At 48.9% G+C, this 24,048-nt stretch overlaps 1 protein-coding gene across 1 annotated transcript in view; it reads left to right on the top strand.

The window, feature by feature from the left end:
* The window catches only part of OTOA (otoancorin), an 80,316-nt gene that overhangs the window by 25,022 nt on the left and 31,246 nt on the right, over positions 1-24,048 (top strand). Inside the window, exons 10-17 of the mRNA XM_036279772.1 lie at positions 10,751-10,890; positions 12,892-13,015; positions 14,263-14,478; positions 16,810-16,977; positions 17,636-17,776; positions 18,757-18,815; positions 18,959-19,076; positions 21,245-21,318. Of these exons, the coding sequence (XP_036135665.1) occupies positions 10,751-10,890; positions 12,892-13,015; positions 14,263-14,478; positions 16,810-16,977; positions 17,636-17,776; positions 18,757-18,815; positions 18,959-19,076; positions 21,245-21,318 (1,040 nt within the window). The remainder of the gene's footprint in view (positions 1-10,750; positions 10,891-12,891; positions 13,016-14,262; positions 14,479-16,809; positions 16,978-17,635; positions 17,777-18,756; positions 18,816-18,958; positions 19,077-21,244; positions 21,319-24,048) is intronic.

Below are 24,048 nucleotides of genomic sequence, written 5' to 3'. Positions count from 1 at the left end.
CCCATTGAGTATGATGTTGGCTGTAGGTCTTTCATATATGGCCTTTATTATGTCGAGATATGATCCCTCTATTCCCACATTGCTGAGCATTCTTATCAGAAATGGGTGCTGGATTTCGTAGAATGCTTTTTCAGTGTCTATTGATATGATCATATGGTTTTTATCTTTCATTTTATTTATGTGGTGTATCACATTTATTGATTTGGGAATATTGTATCAGCCTTGCATCCTTGGGATGAATCCCACTTGGTCACGGTAAATAATTTTTTTAAATGTATTGCTGGATCTGATTTGCTAATATTTTGTTAAGCATTTTGGCATCTATGTTCATCAGGGATATTGGCCTGTAGTTTCCTTTCTTTGTAGTGTCTTTATCTGGTTTTGGAATTAGAATTATGCTGGCCTCATAAAATGAGTTTGGAAGTCTTCCTTTTTCAATTTTTTGGAATAGTTTGAGGAGAATGGATGTTAGTTCTTCTTTGAATGTTTGGTAAAAGTCCCCATGAAGCTGCCTGGGCCCGGGCTTTTGTTTGCTGGGAGATTCTTGATTATATCTTCAATTTTCTTAGTTGCTATTGGTCTGTTCAAGTTTTCTATATCTTCCTGGTTCAGTTTTGGGAGACAATGTGTTTCTAGAAATTTGTCTATTTCTCCTAGATTGTCCAATTTGTTGTCTTATAATTGTTCATAGTATTTGTTAATGATCCTTTGTATTTCTGTGGTGGCAGTTGTTTGTTTCTGATTTTATTTGGGTCTGTCTCTCTGTTTCTTGGTGAGTCTAACTAAGGGTCCATCAATCATGTTCATCTTTTCAGACAATCAGCTCTTTGTTTCATTGATCTTTTGAATTGTTTTTTTTTTTTTTTAGTCTCTATGTCGTTTATTTCTGCTCTGATCTTTACCGGTTCTTTCCTTCTACTTGCTCTGGGTTTTTCTTTTTGTTTGCTTTCTAGGTCTTTAAGTTGTGAGGTTAGATAGGCAATTAGAAATTTTTCTTGTTTCTTAAGGTAGGCCTGTAGTACTATGAACTTCCCTCTCAGGACTGCTTTTGCTGTGTCCCATAGATTTTGTGTTGTTGTGTGTTCATTTTCATTGGTTTCCAGGAAGTTTTTAATTTCTTCCTTGATCTCCTTGGTTACCCATTCATTGTTTAATAACGTGCTATTTAGCCCCCCTGTGTTTGAATGTTTTAAAATGTTTTTGTTGTAACTGATTTCTAGTTTCATGCCATTGTGATCTGAAAAGATGCTTGATATGATTTCGATCTTCTTGAACTTGTAGAGACTCAGTTTGTGTCCTCACATGTGGTCTATCTTTGAGAATGTTTTATGTGCACTTGAGAAGAATGTGAATTCTTCAGTTTTGGGGTGTGATTCCCTGTAGATATCTAGTAAATCCATTTGATCTAGTGCATCATTTAGAGACTCTGTATCCTTGTTAATTTTTTGTCTAGAGGATTTATCCAGTGATGTCAGTGGAGTGTTGAAGTCCCCTGCTATTATTGTATTGTTGTCAATTTCTCTTTTGAAGTTCTCCAGAAGTTTTTAAATATATTTTGTTGCTCCTCTATTGGGTGCATATGTGTTTACCAAGGTTATATTATCCTATTGGATAGATCATTTCAATATTATGTAGTGGCCTTCTTTGTCTCTAGTTATGGCCTTCATTTTGAAGTCTATTTTATTGGATATGAGAATAACTACCTCAGCTCTTTTGTCATTTCCATTTGCTTGGACAATTTTTTACCATCCCTTTACTTTCAACCTATGTGAGTTTTTTGTTGTAAGGTGGGTCTCTGATAAACAACATATAGATGAGTCATGCTCTCTTATTCATTCAGCTATTCTGTGTCTTTTGATTGGAACATTTATTTCATTTACATTTAAAGTTATTATTGATATGTACTTATTTATTGCCATTTTTGTTTATTGTGGTTATAGTTTTCTTCCTATTTCTTCTACCAATTACAGCAGTCTTTTTAACATTTCTTGCAGTGCTGGTTTGGTGCTATTATATTCCCTTAGCCTTTCTTAGCCTTTTTTCCCCCCCTGTCTGGCAAGCTCTTTATATCACCTTCTAGTTTGAATGATAGCCTTGCTGGATAGAGTAATCTTGGATTCAGATCTTTGTTTTTCATGACCTTCATTACTTCATGCCATTCCCTTCTGGCTTGAAGTGTTTCTGTTGAGAAGTCAGCTGACAGCGTTATGGGGGTTCCTTTGTAGGTAACCTATTGCTTATCTCTTGCTGCCTTTAGGATTCTTTCTTTGTCTTTAATTTTTGGAATTTTAATTATTATGTGTCTTTTGTGAGCCTGTTTGGGTTCTTTTTACTGGGGCTCTCCATGCTTCTTGTAGTTGTATGCCTTTATTCTTCACTAAGTTAGGGAAGTTTTCTGTCACTATTTCTTGAAATATATTCTGTAATCCTTGCTCATTTTCTTCTTCTTCTGGAACTGCTATGATGCGGATACTGTTACGCTTCATATTGTCCCACAGTTCTCTTAAGCTGTCTTCCTGTTTTTTTTAATTTTTTTTTTTTTTTTTTGGTTCTCTGATTGGGCGATTTTTTCTGCCCTGTCTTCTAATTCACTGATTCGGTCCTCGCCCTCCTCTACTCTGCTGGTTATTCCTTCCAATGTGTTCTTTATTTCTGCTATGTCATTCTTCATTTACAATTGGTTGGTTTTCAATGCTTTCTATATCTTTACTCATGCTGTTGAGCTTCCTCATGATTATTTCTCTAAACTCTCCCTCTGATATCTTGCTCAATTCCCTTTCACTTATTTCATTTTCTGTAAAATTAGCTTGTTTTTTAATTTGGGACTTGTTCCTTTGTTTCACCATTTTGGCTGTCACAGTGGGTTTTGGAGCCTGCTTTATTTTCCCTGTGGGTGTTGGTGTTCCACTGTTTGTGGCTCCATCTACTGAGTTTGGATGAGTGTGGGAGGACCCACATTAAACACCACTGTCAAGTCTTACTTTCCTGGGTAGAATTGTAACCTCAGCAAGGATTCAGTTATTCTCAGGTTATTGCCTGGAGGCTGTTAGTCTCAGTTACTTGATGAACCTTGGATTGTAGCCCTCAACTAAATGGAAAAATCCCTCAGGTGTTCAGGGTAAGAGGATTTCTAGTGGATGGGGCAGATGCTTGCTGGCTGTTAATGAGCCTCAATTTGCGTTTCTCTGGTCCAGCCAGTGGAGTGGAATTCCTGAGGGACAGGCTGTTGCTTCCCCCTGTCTCTGGGAGAAGGGGCTCTTTGAGTAAATTGGCTACTGTCCTGTGAGGGAGTGATTCAATAGGGAACTCCCAGTGCCCATCCAGCTCTCCAAGCTCTTGAGTCTCTCCACACAGTTCTAGTCCAGTCTGTCCTCCCTCTGCCAGAGCCCAAGGTGACTGGCTGTAGCTGATTTAGTGCTCTGTCCCAGTCCTCTGTGCTGTGGAGCCGGCTTGGGATTTTAACCCCGAGGGAGCTGTTCACAGCTAAAGCAGCTGCTGTCCGTGGGCTCCAAGCTGCCCTCTCGTGCCTCCTCTGTTCCTACCAGGCTCAATTTAGTGTCCTCTTTCTGTCTGTGGTTATACAGGTCCTCTCTAGCTGCTTTTCTGTTGGTTTTACCTGATGATTTGTCTTTATTTTAGTTGTAATTCCAATTTGGTCTTGGGAGGTGGTCTGTGTAGCTTCCCTTCACTCCCCTGCCATTTTGGAATCTCCTCACTTTTTTAAATTTATTTTTTATCCTCACCTGAGGACATTATTGCATTTATTTTTAGATAGAGCAGGAAGGAGAGAGGGGGGAAGAGAGAGAGAGACATTGATGCAAGAGTGGTTGCCACCCACAAGACCCCAACCGGGGCCAGGGACAAACTGCACCCGAAGTGTGTGCCCTTAGTGGGAACTGAACGTGGGACTCTCTGGTCCACAGGCTGACACTCTAACCACTGAGCCAAACCAGCCAGGGCTTCACTTTTTAATCTTACAAAGAGAACACACACCTTTTCTTTCATTGCCTGAGGGCCATTTATAAAACTCACTCATCTATTAAAAGAAACTCTAATTTCCCAAAGCAGAAAATCTCTGACCTAAATAAAGCAAATCTAGAAGTAAGGGTACAAATATTAGCTTAAAAAAAGTTCAGATTGATGGATATTGAAAAAGAATACTTTCATAGATAACAACAGTTGGGTTGACAAAGAAGCCACAGCAGTGGTGATGGACCATAAAGAAATTGTGACAGGGTGATTCCAAAATGGCGGCGGAGTGAACGGAAGCTACACAGACCGTCTCCCAGAACCAAACTGGAATTACAACTATAACACAAACAAATTGACAGGAAAAAGCAACAGAAAAGCAGCTTGCAAGGACCATATAACCAGGGACACTGACTTGATCCTGGTAGGATTGTGAAGGCGCGAGAGGGGGGCTGGGAGCCCACATACAGCAGCAGCCTTAGCTGGGAACAGCATCCTCGGGCTAAACTCCCAAGTGGCTCCACAGCACAGAGCTGGGACAAAGGCTAAAAAAGCCACGGCCACTCACCTTGGGCTCGGGCAGAGGGAGGGCAGACTGGACTGGAACTGTGTGGGGACGCTCAGGATTTGGAGGGAACTCAGAGCTTTTGCTGAGTTGCTTCCACGCAGGACGGTGGCCATCTTGCTCCTTCCCAGGGCTCTGGGGAGAGGCAGCAGCCCCTCCCTCAGAGATCCAACCCCACTCGGTGGGCCATTGAAATGCTAATTGAGGCTCATTAACAACCAGCATCTGCCCCACCCTCGGGAAATCCCCTTATGCTGAGCACCTGAGGGAATTTCTCAATCAACTGACAACCCAAAACTCTTCAAGTAACCTCGACTGCTAGCCTCCAGGCAAAAAGCTAGAGGATAACAGTACCTTTCTGGGCTGGCAACTTTAACCAGGAAAGTGAGACTTGACAGTGGTGTTTAACGCGGGTTCTCCCTTGCTCATCTAAACCCAGGACAGGGACCCACAAACAGCAGAACACCAACACACACAGGGAAAACTTGACAGGCACCAAAGCCCACTGTGATAGCCAAAATGGTGAAAAACAGAAACAGAAGCCAAATTAAAGAACAAGAGACCTCCGCCCTGGCCAGTTTGGCTCAGCAGTTAGAGCGTCAGCCTGCGGTCCGGAGAGACCGGGGTATGGTTCCCGCTAAGGGCACGTACTTCGGTTGCAGTTTGTCCCCGGCCCTGGTTGGTCGTGCGGGTGGCAGCCACTCGATGTGTCCCTTCACATCGATGTTTCTCTCTCTCTCTCCCTCCCACTCTATCTGTACAAAAAATGAAAAAATATCCTCGGGTGAGGATAAAAAAAAAAAGAACAAGAGACCTCCACCGAAGATGAGATCAATGTGGAGCAGTTAGGCAAGTTAACAGAGCTAGAATTCAGAGCCATGATCTTGAGGAAGCTCAACAGCATGAGTAAGGACATAGAGATGCTGAAAATAAACCAACTGGAAATTAAAAACCACCAGGAAGAGATAAAAAATGACATATCAGAAATGAAAAACATATTGGAAGGTCTAAAAAGCAGAGTAGAGGAAGCTGAGGACCAGATCAGTGAATTAGAAGACAGGGTAGAAAAAATCAACCAATCAGAAAACCAAAAGGAAAAAATGATGAAAAAACAGGAAGACAGCTTAAGAGAACTGTGGGACAACTGGAAACGTAATAATATTCGCATCATAGGAGTCCCCGAAGGAGAAGAAAATGAGCAAGGTTTAGAGAATATATTCAAATAAACAGTGACAGAAAACTTCCCTAATTTGGTGAAGGAAGAAGGATTCAAGTTCAAGAAGCACAGAGACCCCAGTAAGAAGAACCCAAACAGGCCCACACCAAGACACATAGTAATCAAACTGCCAAAAATTAAAGACAAGAGATAAGCAACAGGTTACCTACAAAGGAACACCCATAAGGCTGTCAGCTGACTTCTCCACAGAAACACTACAAGCCAGAAGGGAATGGCATGAAGTAATCAAGGTCATGAAAAACAAGGATCCGAATCCAAGACTACTCTACCCAGCAAGGCTGTCATTCAACATAGAAGGTCAAATAAAGAGCTTCCCAGACAAAAAAAGGCTAAGGGAATACATTAGCACCAAACCAGCACTGTAAGAAATGTTAAAAGGACTGCTGTAATTAGTAGAAGAAATAGGAAGAAAAATATAACCACACTAAACAAAAATGGCAATAAACAAGTACATATCAATAATCACCTTAAATGTAAATGGATTGAATGCTCTGATAAAAAGACACAGAGTAGCTGATTGGATAAGAAAGCATGACTCATCTATATGTTGTTTACAAGAGACCCACCTCACCACAAAAGACTCACATAGGTTGAAAGTGAAGGGATGGAAAAAAATTTTCCAAGCAAATGGAAAGGAAAAAAAAGCTGGGGTAGCAATACTCATATCTGATAAAATAGATTTCAAAATGAAGGCCATAACTAGAGACAAAGAGGGCCACTACATAATATTGAAAGGATCTATCCAACAGGAAGATATAACCTTGATAAACATATATGCACCCAATATAGGAGCACCAAAATATATTAAAAATCTTCTGGAGGACTTCCAAGGAGAAATCAACAGCAATACAGTCATAGCAGAAAACTTCAACACCCCACTGACATCACTGGATAGATCCTCTAGACAAAAAAATTAGCAAGGAAACAGAGACTCTAAAGAAGCACTAGACCAAATGGATTTAATAGATATCTACAGAGAATTACACCCCAAAACTACAGAATTCACATTCTTCTCAAGTGCACATGGGACATTCTCAAAAATAGACCACATGATAGGACACAAACTAAATCTCTACAAATTCAAGAAGATTGAAATCATATCAAGCATCTTCTCAGATCACAATGGCATGAAACTAGAAATCAATTGCAACACAACATGCAAAGACATTTGAATATGTGGAGGTTAAATAGCATGTTATTAAACAATGAATGGGTTACCAAGGAAATCAAGGAAGAAATTAAAAACTTCCTGGAAAGCAATGAAAACAAACACACAACAGCACAAAATCTATGGGATGCAGCTAAAGCAGTTCTGAGAGGGAAGTTCATAGCACTACAGGCCTACCTCAAGAAACAAGAAAAACTTCTAATTGACTGTCTAACCTTACAACTTAAATAAATAGAAAGCAAACAAAAAGAAAACCCCAGAGCAAGTAGAAGGAAGAAAATAGTAAAGATCAAAGCAGAAATAAATGACATAGAGACCAAAAAAACAATTCAAAAGATCAATGAAACAAAGAGCTGGTTTTTCGAAAAGATAAACCAGATTGATGGACCCTTAGCTAGACTCACCAAGAAACAAAGAGAGAGAACCCAAATGCACAAAATCAGAAATGAAAGAGGAGAAGTAACACCCGACACCACAGAAATACAAAAGATCTTTAACAGCTACTGTGAACAACTATATGGCAACAAATTCGACAATCTAAGCGAAATGGACAAATTTCTAGAAACACACAGTCTCCCAAAACTGGACCTGGAAGAGATAGAAAACTTGATCAGACCAATAACAACTAAGGAAATTGAACAGGTAATCAAGACTCTCCTGGGAAACAAAAGCCCAGGCCCCGATGGCTTCACGGGGGAGTTTACCAAACATTTAAAAAAGAACTAACACCCATTCTCCTCAAACTATTTCAAAAAATTCAAGAAGAAGGAAGACTTCCAAACTTGTTCTATGAGGCCTGCATAATTCTAATTCCAAAACCAGAATAAGATACTACAAAGAAAGAAAACTGCAGGCCAATATCCCTGATGAACACAGAGGCCAAAATCCTGCACAAAATACTAGCAAATTGGATCCAGCAATACGTCAAAAAAATTATTCACCATGACCAAGTGGGAATTATTTCAGGGATGCAAGGCTGGTACAATATTAGCAAATCAATAAATGTGATACACCACATAAACAAAATGAAGAATAAAAACCACATGATCATATCAATAGATGCTGAAAAAGCATTTGACAAAATCCAGCATCCATTTCTGATAAAAATGCTCAGCAATGTGGGAATAGAGGGATCATATCTTGACATAATAAAGACCATATATGAAAGACCTACAGCCAACATCATATTTAATGGGCAGAAACTAAAAACATTTCCATTAAGAACAGGAACAAGACAGGAATGTCCACTTTCGCCACTCTTATTTAACATAGTACTGGAAGTCTTAGCCACAGCAATCAGACATGAAGAAAAAATAAAAGGGATCCAAATTGGAAAGGAGGAAGTGAAACTGTCATTATTTGCAGATGACATGATATTATACATAGAAAACCCTAAAGACTCCATCAAAAATCTGCAAGACTTAATAAATGAATTTGGCAAAGTAGCAGGATACAAAATTAACGTCAAGAAATCGACGGCATTCTTATACACCAATGATGAACTCACAGAAAGAGAAACTGAAAAAAAATCCCATTTACCATCGCGGCAAAAAAATTAAGATATCTAGGAATAATCTTAAAGAAGTAAAGGACCTATTTGCAGAAAACTATAGGACACTGAAAAAAGAAATACAGCCCTGGCCGGTTTGGCTCAGCGGTTAGAGTGTCGGCCTGCGGTCCTGAGAGACCCGGGTTCGGTTCCCGCTAAGGGCGCGTACCTCGGTTGCAGTTTGTCCCCGGCCCTGGTCGGTTGTGCGGGTGGCAGCCACTCGATGTGTTCCTTTCATGTCGATGTTTCTCTCTCTCTCTCTGTTCCTCTTTCTCCCTCCCCCTCTACCTGAACAAAAAATGGAAAAATGTCCTCGGGTGAGGTTAAAAAAAAAAAAAAGAAGAAAGAAGAAAAAAGAAATAGAGGAAGATATAAAAAAGTGGAAGCACATAACTTGTTCATGTATTGGAAGAATTAACATCATTAAAATGTCCATACTACCCAAAGCAATCTATAGATTCAGTGCAATCCCCATGAAAACACCAATGACATATTTCACAGAACTAGAACAAATACTTCAAAAGTTCATATGGAACCAAAAAAGTCCCCGAATAGCCACAGCAATTTTGAAAAAGAAGGACCAAGTAGGTGGGATCACAATACCAGATATCAGGTTATACTACAAATCGACTGTAATCAAAACAGCCTGGTACTGGCACAAGAACAGGCATATAGACCAGTGGAACAGAGCTGAGAACCCAGAAATGGACCCAAGGCAATATGCTCAATTAATATTTGACAAAGGTGGCAAGAGCATACAGTGGGGTAAAGACAGCCTCTTTAATAAATGGTGTTGGGAAAATTGGACAGCTACATGCAAAAAAATGAAACTAGACCATCAACTTACACCATACACAAAAATAAATTCAAAATGGATAAAAGACTTAAATGTGACCCGTGAATCCATAAAAATTCTAGAAGAAAATGTAGGCATCAAAATTTCGGACATCATACGCAGTAGAATTTTCACTGATACATCACCTAAGGCAACAGAAACAAAGGACAAAATGAACACATTGGATTACATTAAACTCAAAGCTTCTGCACAGCAAAAGAAACAATCATCAAAATGGAAAGGCTACCCACTGTATGGGAGAACATCATTGCCAATGATATATCAGATAAGGGGTTAATGTCCAATATATATAGAGTACTCATACAACTCAACAAAAGGAAGACAAAGAACCCAATTAAAAAATGGGCAGAGGAGCTGAATGGACACCTCTCCAAACAGGACATACAAATGGCCAAGAGACATATGACGAAATGCTCAACATCACTAATCATCAGAGAGATGCAAATTAAAACAACAATGAGGTATCACCTCACACCTGTCAGAATGGCCGCTATCAACAAATCATCAAACAACAAGTGCTGGCAAGGGTGTGGAGAAAAGGGGACTCTAATACACTGCTGGTGGGAATGCAGACTGGTGCAGCCACTATGGAAAACAATATGGTGTTACCTCAAAAAAATTAAAAATTGAACTTCCATTTGACCCAATGATCCCACTTCTAGGAATATACCCTAAGAAGCCTGAAACACCAATTAGGAAGAATATATGTACCCCCATGTTCAAAGCAGCATTATTTACAATAGCTAAGATCTGGAAACAGCCCAAATGTCCATCAGTAGACAAATGGATAAAAAAGCAGTGGTACATATACACAATGGAGTACTATGCAGCTGTAAGAAAAAAATATCTCTTATCCTTTGAAACAACATGGAGGGACCTGGAAAGTATTATCCTAAGAGAAAGAAGCCAAGCAGAAAAAGACAAATACCACATGATCTCACTTATATACAGAATATAATGAACATAACAGTCTGAGGAATACGGTAGACCCAGAAACATGGAAGTAGGGCACAGACTGACATCCCTCAGAAGAGGAGGTGGGGGGTGGGAAGAGATAAACCACAGAACTTATATGCATGTGTGCATAACCAATGGACATGGACAACTAAGCCGGGGATGGGGCGGGGGGGATGGGGAGGGGAGTGCCAATGGGGTAAAAAAGGAGAAACATCTGTAACAAAAAAAAATAAAAAATTAAAAAAAAAACTATACACATAAGAAATAAAATAAAAACTATACGTCAGTGATATATAAGAAATAAAACTTAAATTTCAATAAAAAAAAGAAATCGTGGCAATGAGAACTGGGCATATCTGAGAGTCCGGGTGGACGGGGCACAGACACCAGCGCGGCAGCACAGGGCCCCTGCAGTCCTCTGCACTGACCTTGCTCTCCTTGTCCCCCAGATTGGGCTCTTCATCAGCTATGACAATGCCACCAAGCAGCTGGACACAGTCTATGACATCACGCCTGAACAGGCCCAGGCATTTCTGGAGAGGATCGGCTCCTCCGACTTTGACATGAGGAATACCTCTACCATCCACAGGCAAGGGGCCCGGGCTCTGGGCCCCCCGAGTTGCTTCCCAACAAGCGATCTAGGCATCAGGTTCCCTGAGCATCCCGGGAGGGAAGGGAAATGACTGTCCATGAATAGTCTGTGCATTTGAGGGGAGGTGTTTCCCTAAAGAGACCCCTCTAAGGAGGTTCTGGGGTGGGGGAAGGGAACTGCTGCTTCTGAGCATCTCCTATGTGCCAGGCATTTTATACAACTTTATCAGGTGCTGAGGTTTAGATGCTCAGTGCTCTGTCCATTCCAAGGTAAGTGTATAATTCCCCTTAGGTCGGGTCGAGTGTTGGAAATAGTTCATGCATTCCCATATCAGTGGATCCCTTGGTATGTAGACTCTCAGGTGGGTTATCCAGACCCAGAAGTCAGCTCTAGACTGACTTATCGTTAAAATGATTCTCCAGGAACCGTTTCCAGCAGCAGAGGGCCAGGCGCTGTGACCCCAGAAAAGGTTTGAACGTTAGGGGGATGGAGTGTGTGGTGGGGAGCAGAGGGGGGCACTGTTCAGCCACCTCCTCATCTCCCAGGGCCTTACAGTGCTTCCTCTGACATCACTGTGCTACTGTAATTATTTTCAAACTCACTTGTAGAGAATGTTCTTTTTTTTTTTTTTTATCCTCACCCGAGGACATTTTTGCATTTATCCTCAGACAGAGCCGGAGGGAGAGAGGGAGGAAGAGAGAGAGAGAAACATCAATGTGAGAGAGACACATTGAGTGGTCACCACCCACACGACCCCAACAGATGCCGGGGACGAACTGCACCCGAGGTACATGCCCTTAGTGGGAACCGAACCTGGGACTCTCTGGTCCGCAGGCCGGCGCTCCAACTGCTGAGCCAAACCAGCCAGGGCGAGAATGTTCTTATATAAAAGGGTGACTCCTTTTTCCTCCATCCCTAGTGATTTTCACCCATTAGCCTGGGTCCTGCAGTTCTGTGGTTACACAAAAAATAGCTTAGTGGGACCTGGAGCCACACTTCCTGTGTTTGAGCCTGGCTCTGCAAATTATGAGTTGTGTGATGCTGGCCATGTTAACGCCTCTTGCTGTGCCTCTGTTTCTCCACCTGTGAAAAGGGAGACATGAGCTGCCTTCCTCGCTAAAGTCCTTGTAAGGACCGCACACACCTGACACACAGTTAAGTGCTCGAGAAACATTAGTTATTCTTAATGTGCTTCTTCATAGTCTTTCCTCCCCTGCCATCTTTCTCATTAGACAATTTCAGATCCTGTCCCTGATATGGTCGCTCTCCTGTGGACATGCTGGAGCATGTCAATATCTTCCTGAGAGGGCGGAGCCAGGTTGAGCATGGCCAACTGGGGGGTCCAGCCATGCTAAGGAGAGGAGATAGCATAATGCTGAGAGCATCCCTGGATGAGTGTGTGCTCAGCATCGGCCGGGAAGCATGTTGCTCATTCAGTATGCATATTCTGGTTCCACTCACTGTGCTCCTCACGCCTACATGTGTCATATGTATCATGATGTGCTCTCATGAACAATCAACCTCTCCTGTATTAAGGGCTCACGGCGGCCGGGCCACCCTGAACAGACTGCACGCCCGTGCGCAGCGGCCGTGCAGGGAAGTTAAGTAACTGGAGATCTCTCAGAGCTGGCCCCAAACCCCAGGTGGCCTGAAGCTGCGCTCTTAGCCACTGGGTATAGTGCTCCCAGGGTTCAAATCCCACTTCTGCCCAACACTGTTCTGTCTCCGTCTTTTTCTTTCCTTTTGAAGTTGTAATCAGGAGGTACAGGTTGCAAAGCATCCTGGAAATGAATCTGTGCCCAGAGACTCCCTTGGTGGACCACACCTTATATGCAGGTGGAAATGGGCATTTCTGTGGCCAGCTCAGCACCGTGCTTCTCTCGAGCCCCTGACCGCCCAGGAGAGATGACAGAGCTGGACGGCTTGAGCTCCGGGTCCAGCTCCGCTGCTTGTCTTGCCCAGGTCCCTGCGCTCTGCAAACACCGTCTCCTCCAACAGGCTGGGGCTGCTCGTCTGCTTCTATGAGGACCTGGAGCTGCTGGACGCCGCCCTGGCCCACGTGCTCCTTCACCAGATGATCAAGTGCAGCCGTCTCAGGGGCTTCCAGGCCGGCGTTCAGAAGGTGCAGAAGGGACGCACAGCCTGGGCCGCGGCCTCACTTTTACTACCCTGAGAAATGGGGAATCTTGTCTGGCCTTTGAGAGAAGCATGTAGGGTTAATCAGGGTCCAGGCCCGGCCAGAGTAGATGGTATCTCAAACACATGAGCGAAAAACGGGGAGAAGCAACACCAAACAGTGTCGGGAAAAGTTCGATGAGACCAAAGTTCTGTCAGAGCAGCCACCTCGAACTTACAGGGGCAGCAGCAGCTTCGAGTCCGTCCGCAGGTCCGATGGGGCCCGAGGCTGCGTCTCGAAGGCGCTCCCAGGTGGTGCGGAGGCTGCTGGCGGAAGACCGGCCGGAGGAGCAGCCTCCTGCCGCCCGCGGACGCGGAGGCTGAGCTGGGGAGGAAGCGCTGAATCCGGAGAACCGGGAGCTGGGACCCTGGTTTCTTCCGCTGCCCTCGGCTGCCCCCCAGTGCCCATTTCAGGACTGCCTGCAACGCTGGGTACACTCATCTGAAATGAGTACATGTCGTTCCTGTAAATTCAGGCGTTAAAACATGAACCCTGCTCGCTTTCATTCTTTTGTGCAGAGGTCATGTTACAAGATGGAAGGAATTGACTATAGCTAGACAGACATTTTAGAATAAAATAATTGTTAAGGTGATCACAGAAGCGTGAAAACTTGGAAGATATTTTAAGTAAAAAATTTAGAAAGCGCACTTTTGTTCATATTATGATTATGTAAAAATCATGTACTGTGGTTTATTGATAAAGGACATATTATAAAGGCATAAGCAGTCATAGAAGCCTATACACGCAATTACTGATCAATTATTTGTACGAGGGAGACTTACTTTTTGTTATCATTGGGAATTACTTTTATATAGACTGTATATTGTCATTAAAAACCCCTGGATATTTCATAAAAGGAGAACAGCCATATCTACAGCTGCAGAGTTCAAGGTCACAAAAGGAAAACAGATACTACGGGAGTGTGGCGGCGGTTATGGGTGAAGTTGACATGCTTCAAGGTTGATCTAGCAACAAATTAATATTTAAATGAAGCTCAGTCAGTTGTAGCGTATTCAGGTCAAGGCCAGAGAAGGCGGTGTTCTCAGGGGGAGACTCATTCTCAGGCAGAGACCCTCTCCCTTTGGCCAGGCAGGGTGGTGGAGGGTCATGGAGCCCTTGCACCCCAGGATGAAGGCAGGGGGAACCACCGTCCTACCTGCTGTCGACCCTCATCCCAGCTTCTCCCCCGCTAGCTCAAAGCCGACCTCCTGGACATCGCCACGGAGAACCAGACGCTCAACGAGACCCTGGGCTCTTTGTCGGACGCGGTTGTGGGCTTGACCCACAGGCAGCTGGGATCCCTCTCGCCCGAGGCTGTGCACGGCGCCATCTCCACCCTCAGCCAGGTGTCGGGCTGGACCAAGAGCCAGATCATCATCCTGTCTGCCAAGTGCTTGGCCCATGAGAAGGTCAGTGGAGCTCTGAGCGTTGGCGCCCTGCCCCCTCGGGCTCGCTCTGTGCACACAGCGGATAGTGCTGAGGGGGACTCCTGGGTTCACGTCCTCCTGCCATTTATTAGCTGGACATTTGTGACCTTGGACAATTGGCTTCATTTCTCTTGCCTCAGTTTCCCTATTTGTAAGATAAGAGGGGCAACGATAGCATCTGTTCCATAGGTGTCTGCAGGAGTTATGTCGTCAGCACACGGGAAGAGGTTGGGCACACATGACCCGGCGTGTGAGCGCGAGTGAGAGCCAAGCAGGGCAGTCACCCACACTGCACCTGAGACCAGGGACAGGGCTACTTTACCCAGTCTTGGGCTGCACAGAGGGAACTGTCCCCACGGAAGTCCTGTGAGAGGGCCCTGAGCAAGCAGGCTGTGAAGCCAGGCGCCCTGGCCGCCCCAGCTGTCTCCTGTGTGTGGCGATGCAGGGAGCACGTGTCTGGTTTAGGCTCCAGCTGCTCCGGGCGGGAAATGGGCCTTTTTCGCAGGGTATTAGTCTCTTCGCGCCGGGCCCGGTAGAAGGGGCTGCAGAGACACGAGCCCTAAACATGTTGGGTTCTGCTCCTCTAGTTCCCTCTCAAACCCATTCCCCAGAAGCCAGCTGGCCCATGAGGATTGGATTGGGACCAGACAGACATTTATTAAGCGCTCACTGTGCTAGGCTCGGCTCTAAGTGAGTTGATCACTGAGTCCTCCCGACAACCCTATGAGAGCAGCAGTTCTTTAACTCATTTTCCAGGTCGTTCGTGTCAGGCACAGAGCATAGAAGGGAGTTCGCGGTGTCACGTAAAAGGGCCGCAGTTGGGATTGAACCCAGGGCACCTGGCTTCAGAGCCTGCTTGCTGAACTCCCATGCTGACTGCAGCATCAGGGTGCCATGGCCGCTGCCCAGCCCACCCTCACTGACTCAGGCCAAGGCTCGCCCACTCGTCTGGCCTGTCCCCTCTAGCCTGGGGGTGACTTCAGTTGGAAGGCTTGGCAGCCCTTCCCTGCTTTGACTGGGCCACCTGAGTTCACCTGGCAACTTCTCTTCCAATTTGATTTTAGGGAGCTGAGGAGCCTGTCTCATTCCCCAGCCCTGCACAAAGTGGCTTATCTCTTCCCTAGCAGCCAACTCTTCCTACAAGGTGACTTTCACCAAGAAGCTAAGAGTTCGAAAGTCCTTGCTGCTTTCTTCTTCTTCTTCTCCTCCTCCTTCTCCTTCTCCTTCTCCTTCTCCTTCTCCTTCTCCTTCTCCTTCTCCTTCTCCTTTCTTCTTCTTCTTCTTGTTAATCTTCGCCTAAGGATATTTTTTTCATTGACTTTTAGAGAGAGTGCAAGGCAGGAAGGGAAGGACAGAGGGAGAGAGAGAAACATTGATGAGAGAGACACATCAATTGGTTGCCTCCCACACGTGCCCTGACTAGGGCCTGGGACTGAACCTGCAACCCAGGTACCTGCCCTTGACTGGGAATCAAACCAGCCACCCTTCAGTGAGCAGGCTGACGCTCTAACCACGGAGCCACACTGGCCAGGGTGGTCTTGCCTTCTCTGGGGACAGTAACTGACCACCCATTCTACAGAGTGGAACTGAAGGAAACCACTCCGCCATCTTTGTGTAGCACCAGCGGATGCCTCTGTGTCTGTGGAGAGCATCCAGACCCTCACACAGGGCGGAGGAGGGAACACACGTGATTCCTGATCGGGTGCCAGCTGCAATCGGAGTTGTGAGGACATATCAGACTCACATCCTGACACATCTTCACTTCAGCTCCGAGTTTCCACACGGGGCCAAGGAGCGTGGGCTTTGCTATGCCGGGGGCTTGGCAGGGGGCATGATGAGAAGGGAGGGCTCCGTAGGCACCGTGACGGGGTCGGGACTGGGTCAGCTGAGTGCCCAGGACCTGCCAAGGGGCAGCTGCTGGTCAGCTCTTACCTTGTTGCCAGTGTGGGCCCATGTTGCCTGGTGTTCAGATGAAAAAACAGGGACTCAGATCTGGATTTGTATGGGAGTTCCTCATATTTTGAATGTTGTCAGCTAGTTCAGATGAGACACAAAGCAGCCCTTTCCCCGGCTGAGGGTGGGTGGCCCCGGGTGGGTGCCCCCGGGTGGGTGTTGGTGCGGTGGTCGCAGCAGAGCCCTCCCCCGGGAGAGCTACCCCCTGTCATGTTTTGACGTTCAGCTCTCTTTCCTGAGGGCGGAAGGAAGGCCTGGGGGCAGCGTGCATCTGGCTCACGGGTGCCCCGGCGCCCACCCTGCTGCGGCCACGCAGGGGCCTGGGAAGTGCCGCGAGGTGACAGGCCTGTCCTCATGCAGGTGCTGTCCTTCCACAACATCAGCCAGATGGGTGTGCTGCTGGCTGGGGTCGGCACCCAGGCCTTCTACGGCATGGACCGCCGGGCCCTCACGCAGCTCCTGAGCGGCACCGGCTCCGCGCACGTGTCCGACCTGTCCCCGGCCCAGCAGCACGGCGTCCTCAGCAAGGTGAGGGGTGGCCGGCCCCGCCACGTGGCCACAGAGCGTGCGGTTGGGGGTTGGAGTGGGGACTAGCTCCGCCTTGGGTGAGGGTGTCGAGCCCGGGAACACCTTCCTTGGGTGCCCCCTCCCCTGCCTTCCACAAAGACCCTCGGCTCATGCCCTGGTTCTTCCCAGACCTGGCACCCTCCCCAGCAAATCTAATCTGGAACCCTTTTTCAGTCAGGTTTCTTGATGTAATAATATGTTAAAAGGTTTCTTTTCCCATCTGAAAATGAATTCCATGTTCCCGGGGCTTCCGAAAGCCCCGTCCATGGTTCAAAGGGACGCGGGGTCCTCCTCTTCACTGGGCAGTGGCCCTCTGTCCTGTTCTCTCAGACTCGCCCCTTCCAATCGCAACGTCTAAGAACCAAAGGACAGGTTTGGCCCAAAGTCAGCACCAGCAGGAGCACATGTGGTCACAGTGAAGAGCACAGGTTTTGAGAGGAGATGGACGTGAGCTTGAGTCTCACCCATCAAGCACAGTTTTCCCAGCTGTGAAAGAGGACCGTGGTGGTTGCCCCCTCAGGGGTTTGCGGACAGGTCTGCGGGACTCGGCCCGGGAAGCGCAGGGGCCCGGCCTTGTCACAGCTCCTGGCCGGCGGTGAGTCTCTCTCCCTCTCGGCAGATGATGGAGGCCGGACACGCCGCCGCAGGTGTTGTGGAAATACAAGGGGCGTTCTTCAAGGAAGTGTCCCTCTTCGACTTAAGGAGGGAACCCAGATTCAACTCCACCGTCCTAAAGGGGAAGGGGCTTCGGAGGAGTCAGGTATGACCACGCTGCTTCCCACACCAGCTCCGAGTGTGTGAGGGGTTCCCCACACCAGGGACGTGGCCAGTACTAACTGGGGGGTCCTACAGTTCAGCTCAGTCCTGACACACCTGCCTGGAGGAAGTGTCAGGTGGCACAGTTAAGAGCTCAGTCCCCCAGGACTGTCCCCCAGATGCCCACTGCCGGTGCCGGCTGTCCCCTGTGCATCTGACCGACTGGTCATAGATCGGAGGTTCCCGGCACACCCGGGGTTTGGTTAATTTGCTAGAACAGCTGCAGGGCTCAGAGAAACGTTTCACTCACCAGACCACTGGTTTATTAGGAAAGACTAGCTCGGGCGGGCCAGATGGGGACGACGCAGCGCAGGGTTGGGGAGCGAGTCCCCAGCTTCCCTGTCCTTCCAGGTCCCGGTCTCCCCGCTAGCCGTGCGCTCACCAGCCCGGTGGCTCTCAGAACCCTGTCCTCTGGGTTTATGGAGGCGTCATTGCCTGGGCATGATTGATGAACTCACTGGCCAAGGCGATTGATTGGACTTCCAGCCCCTCCCTCCTTGGAGGGCCGGGTTGGGCCTGCAAGTTCCCACCCTCTAATCACGTAGTTGGTTTCACTGGCCCATCCTGGCCTCCTCATCCGTCTCGTCACTCTTCCCTCCGGGGGTGTCATGTGTCCAGGATTGACCAGGTGGGCATGGAAATAGGGGCTTCGGAGGGTCCGCAACTGGGCAGCGGCTTCGGGAAGCACAGGAGGGAAACCTCCCGGCTTGCTCCTCGCTCACCTGGGCCCAGGGAGAGGCCGGGTGGGAGCCTGTGTGCTCTGCCCCGGCAGCCGTGTGGTCCTGGCCAGCGAGGGGCTGGCACGCCTGTTCTCCCATCTGTGGGATGGGATCGTGGTGTGCCTTCCCCACAGGGCTGCACAGTGCTGGGCACCACAGCTCTTCGTGGGGTGCTGCAGCCACGCTGGCCTCCGTTCTCCCACAGGCCTTGTTCCTGTACGAGCTCCTGTCTGCGACCACCAGAAGGCCGGCCGAGCTCCTGAGGTAGGACAGGCAGCTCGCTGGGGCGGCCGGCGCTCGGGCCTGATTTCCCAGCAGGGGGCGGGCAGTCCCTCTGTAGCCTGTGCCAGGTCAGCTCTGCCCTCTCTCTCCTCTCCTGGCTGACCGGCCCCGGTCCTGTTTTCTAGTGCCGGGCAGCTGGTCAAAGGTGTGACGTGTTCCCACATCAATGCCCTGAGCGCCGACTCCTTCCTGGCCCATTTCCAGTATTTCGAGAACAACCTCTCGCTGCTGTCACCTTATCAGGTACTTTCCTGCTTCCGTGCCCCTCCTCCGACCCTGGGAGCTGACCCTGCACTGCCTGTGCTTCAAATATGTATGCCAGGGTCGTTCTGACGCAAGCCGAGATGCGGGCTGGGTACGGGGCGGGCTGCCTCCGGTCCTCCCTCACACGCTCCCAGTACCCAGGCCCCACGGCCACTCCCACAGGCTGGTCATCCCAGGTCCCCACGGCCGCTGCCACGGGCTGGTCATCCCAGGCCCCCACGGCCGCTGCCACGGGCTGGTCATCCCAGGCCCCCACGGCCGCTGCCACGGGCTGGTCATCCCAGGTCCCCACGGCCGCTGCCACGGGCTGGTCATCCCAGGCCCCCACGGCCGCTGCCACGGGCTGGTCATCCCAGGTCCCCACGGCCGCTGCCACGGGCTGGTCATCCCAGGTCCCCACGGCCGCTGCCACGGGCTGGTCATCCCAGGTCCCCACGGCCGCTGCCACGGGCTGGTCATCCCAGGCCCCCACGGCCGCTGCCACGGGCTGGTCATCCCAGGTCCCCACGGCCGCTGCCACGGGCTGGTCATCCCAGGCCCCCACGGCCGCTGCCACGGGCTGGTCATCCCAGGCCCCCACGGCCGCTGCCACGGGCTGGTCATCCCAGGCCCCCACGGCCGCTGCCACAGGCTGGTCATTCCAGACTGATTTGAGCTTCAAGTGCAGAGGAAGGTACGCTGTTCTGCATGTTCCCAGTCCTGTCCCCGAGACTGAAGACCTTCCCGCCCTCTGGCACCCTCATCCTGGCGAGGGGTAGCCGGGCACAAAACGCTGCTCTAAGAGTGTTTTCTTTTTCACTGAAACTTCGTTTTCCCAGTGGTTGAGGACACCCCTGAGCACTGGGGGCCAGTGGGTGCCGAGTGTCTGTGGCTGGAGGAGCTGGTCCCAGAGCTCTGCTGTGTGACCCGCACCTGCGGCCAGTGACATGCTTTCGTGCCCTGCAGATCTGCGGGGGGAGCTCTCATGCTACATGCCCTTCTCACAAAAGCAAAAGGACACAAGGACACTTTGGGAGGTGCGGGGCCTGTCTATGACCTTGACTGAAGTCATGGTTTCATAGGTGTTTGCATACGTCCAGACTCATCAAATTGTACACATTAAACATAGTGTAGTTCTTTGCATACAATTATACCTCAATAAAAGTGTTAAAAATCCAGATTGCAGACTTTCTCTCAGAGTGGGTCTGGGTGACACCCCATGGTTCACATTTCTAACCAATTCCCTGGTGAGAACCGTTGATGGGATGGAAAGCCTGGCCGGGTGGAGGGGTGGGTGGGGTCAGAGCTGCCCCGAGGAACACCTGCACGTCCCAGCAGAGCTGGTGCCCCGACAAAGCTCCCTGCCTGGGCTCCACCAGCCCTTAGAACTGCCACATACTAGTTAATTGGAAAAGTTGCCCTTTTAAAAATACTTCTGCTGAAAACACATGGTTATTGTATAAAAAATAGAAAGTAAAATTTCCCCTAGAACAGTGGTTCTCAACAGGGGGCCCTTTGGCCATCTCTGAAGACACGTTTGGCTGTTACACTCGAGGGAGATGCTTCCGCATGTAGTGTGTGGAGTTGGGGCGCTGCTCCGCACCCCGGAACGCAGACAGCCCGCAGCAGGGCGTGCCCGCCCGAACGCCAGCAGTGCCCAGGCACCTGCTCCAGGGGCAGCCCCGGAGGCTCGGCCTCCACCTTGAGAGTGTCTGGGTATACGACATGTTTACGTGTAACTCAAACAGCACAGGTGAGCTCATGCTGTGTACACTGTTCTGTTTAGCTTTACATACAACACGTGTACACATGTGAACTAGGCATGGCCACCACTCCATAGTAAGTGTGTACATCTGCCACGTGGAGACAAGGTAGCTGCATAGTGACCACTGTTGTTCACTTAACCATCCCCTCTGACAGCGTCATGGTGACATCTGGGGTCATTGCCGTCACGAACCAGCTGTGGTGAGCGTTCTCACACTAACTTTGGGTTCGTCTTGTTGCCTCAGTTTCCTCACGCATAAACGGGGTGCCCTGGCGGCACCCCACCCGAGGGCGTTCTGTTCCGTGAGCAAGCGCGGGAGGTGCTTGGGAGGTGCTGGCCCCGAGAGAACCGGTTCACGCTGCGGCCTAGTTCACCGAGTGCTTAGACCTCTCTTCCTCTCCAGGTTAACTGTTTGGCGTGGAAGTACTGGGAGGTCTCCAGGTCCTTCATGCGGCCCTTCCTCTTGGCTGCCCTCCCGTAAGTAAGCGTGGGCCCCCTTCCTGGCTCAGCAGTAAGATTGGGGGGACTCACCCCAGGTCTTTGTGAGGAACCAGAGGCAGCGTGGACAGTGAACCCTGAGAACCGGGATTTAAGTGCTGAGCTCCACTTAGCTCTTTCAGACCCTGCTCTTTCTTGTTATTCAAAAGCCAAAGCCAAAGCCGCCCAGGCCTGTGAAGTGGGCCTTGCGGGCTGGCCTCCCTGCGGGCTGGCCTCCCTGCCGGGCTGGCCTCCCTGCGGGCCCACGCCCCGGGGGAACCAGGGCCGAGGTGAGCTCTGGGATTTTTCCTGGTATGTGTGGGCACTCAGGCCTGGGGGGCAGCCCTACTTTTAAAATATGGTCTGAACACGGTTTCCCTCTTCCTCCTCTTGCTGTTATTGTCTTCATTCATTCAAAAAATATTTATCAAGTGCTTACTATGTACCAGTCCTTTGAGATAACTAAGTTTTCCCCTTATAAGAGCTAATAAACTCTTAGGGGGAAGTAGACAAGCATAAAGCCAAGTATAATATCAAACTGATATTTAGTTGAAAGTGACAGAATCTTAATTCACACTGGCTTAGGCAATAAAAGGCAAATTTGGATTTAGGTAACTGGAAAGTCCAGGGATGAATTTCAGGCATGGCTGGATCCAGGGGCTAAAATGATGTCATCTGCCTCAGCCCAGCTTTCCCCTGGAGGCTTCTCTGTCGGGCAGATTCTTTCTCTGTGCTGGCCCCGACAGATCCAAGGTTACATCTTTGTAGTTTCATATTCGGAGAAAAGACTTTCTCTTCCCGTTCTTCTCAGTAAGTCTTGCGTTTGACTCCCGTTGGCCCACATTGAGCCAGTTTGCTCTCCTTGACCAATCCCTGGGGTTGGGCAGGGGGTAGCTTTGCCTGGCTGGCTGTGAACTGGGCTCCACCCGAAGCACAGTGACTTACAGTGAGGGGTAACAGAAAGCCGGGTCTGTTACCATGGGGATGAGTACTGGACCCTGGGAGCAGAGGAGGGATACCTTCTTCAGACTGGAGAGTCAGGCAAGACTAACTAAACTTGAAGAATGAGGTGGGTGAGAGAGTTCAAGGGGGTCCCTCCAGGCAGGGCCACAAGGGACGTCTGTCCAGCAGTGCTAAGTACAGTGAAGTGCTCGGGGACGCAGGGTGTGCCCCTGGGTGTAGTTGTCAGGCCAGCGAGGCCCGTGCTGGGCACAGCCCTCAGGTTCACCTTTCAGAAAGGTCATCGCCACTGCGTGACAGGGTGCAGGGGCCCGGGGAGGGAGGGTGCCGTGACCTCGGCATGGTGTCTCCTTCCCTTATCCATGTCTCAGCTCAAGTGGTGCTGCCTTAGAGGGGCTCTCCTGGCGGTCCCCACCGTCGCATTACAGCCATCTTATTTTCTTCCCTACGTGTCTCAGTAGCTGAAACGACTGTTTTATCCACTGGTTTCAGCGTCCCCCTGGAAGGGAGCCTCCTGAGAGCAGGGACTGCCCCTCGTGTCTGTTCACAGCTGTAGCTGGAGTCCAGCACGGTGCCTGGCACACAGTAGAGGCTCCGCAGGTGCCGCTGAGTGAGTGAAGGAATAAATGAAGAAACAAGGCAGTGGTCCTGGGAATGGAGAGACAAGAAGAGATTTAGTTGCATAAGGACACAGCAGTGATGTTGGGGCAAAGGGAGGAGGAGTCTGGTGTGGCAAAGAGGAAGAAGAGGATGTTCTGCTCGGTTTTGGAACAGTCACGGGTGATGAGGGAGGACAGGGTCTAGAGCAGTCTTTCTTTTCAATTTTTTTTTTTATCCTCACCCGAGGATATTTTTCCATCCTTTGTTCTGATAGAGCGGGAGGGAGAGAGAGGAAGAGAGAGAGAGAGAAACATCGATGTGAAAGGGACACATCGAGTGGCTGCCACCCGCACGACCAACCAGGGCCAGGGACAAACTGCAACCGAGGTAGGTGCCCTTAGCGGGAACCGAACCCGGGTCTCTCTGTACCGCAGGCCGACACTCTAACCGCTGAGCCAAACCGGCCAGGGCTAGAGCAGTCTTTCTTAATCTCGTTTCATGATCGCTTCCCTAGGAGAAGACTTTCATTTCTCCCTAGTGAGAGAAACGACAGGGAACAATTTTGTTGGTGGGTCACAAATAATTGTAATAACGTTATTTTCATTCCCTCCCTTCCTCCCCAAACCAGTTTCTTTCCCCTTGGGGGTGATGTTGCACCTGTTGAGAACACACAGCCAGGAGCTAGGGGGCAGTGCTGCACCAGAGATGAGGGGAGGGCGGCACTTCTGCTGCTCTCCTCACTCTCCTATGCTTCCGTCCTTCCCCTTTCTATTTCATTACCGCTCCTCTTTGTCCCGCCTTCTTCTCTGTGTCTTGGCCTTGTCTCCTTGTCTCTCCTCGACCGATCTATCAGTCAACTTATGTTTATGATGATACTATTCTGGGATAATTGCTGCTAAAGCATAGTGACAGGAAGTTCGCTTCCCATCCATAGGAGAGGAGCCTGATGGGAAGTTCGGTTCCCATCCATAGAGAGGAGCCCAATGGGAAGTTCAGTTCCCATCCATAGAGAGGAGCCCGATGGGAAGTTCGGTTCCCATCCATAGAGAGGAGCCCGATGGGAAGTTCGGTTCCCATCCATAGAGAGGAGCCCGATGGGAAGTTCGGTTCACATCCATAGAGAGGAGCGCGATGGGAAGTTCGGTTCCCATGACAGGAGAGGAGCCCGAT

The sequence above is a fragment of the Molossus molossus genome, unplaced genomic scaffold (assembly GCF_014108415.1).
Source record: "Molossus molossus isolate mMolMol1 unplaced genomic scaffold, mMolMol1.p scaffold_m16_p_3, whole genome shotgun sequence".
NCBI classification, from domain to species: Eukaryota; Metazoa; Chordata; class Mammalia; order Chiroptera; family Molossidae; genus Molossus; species Molossus molossus.
The sequence above is the reverse complement of the archived record's forward strand: the minus strand, read 5'-3'. Positions and strand labels throughout refer to the sequence as shown.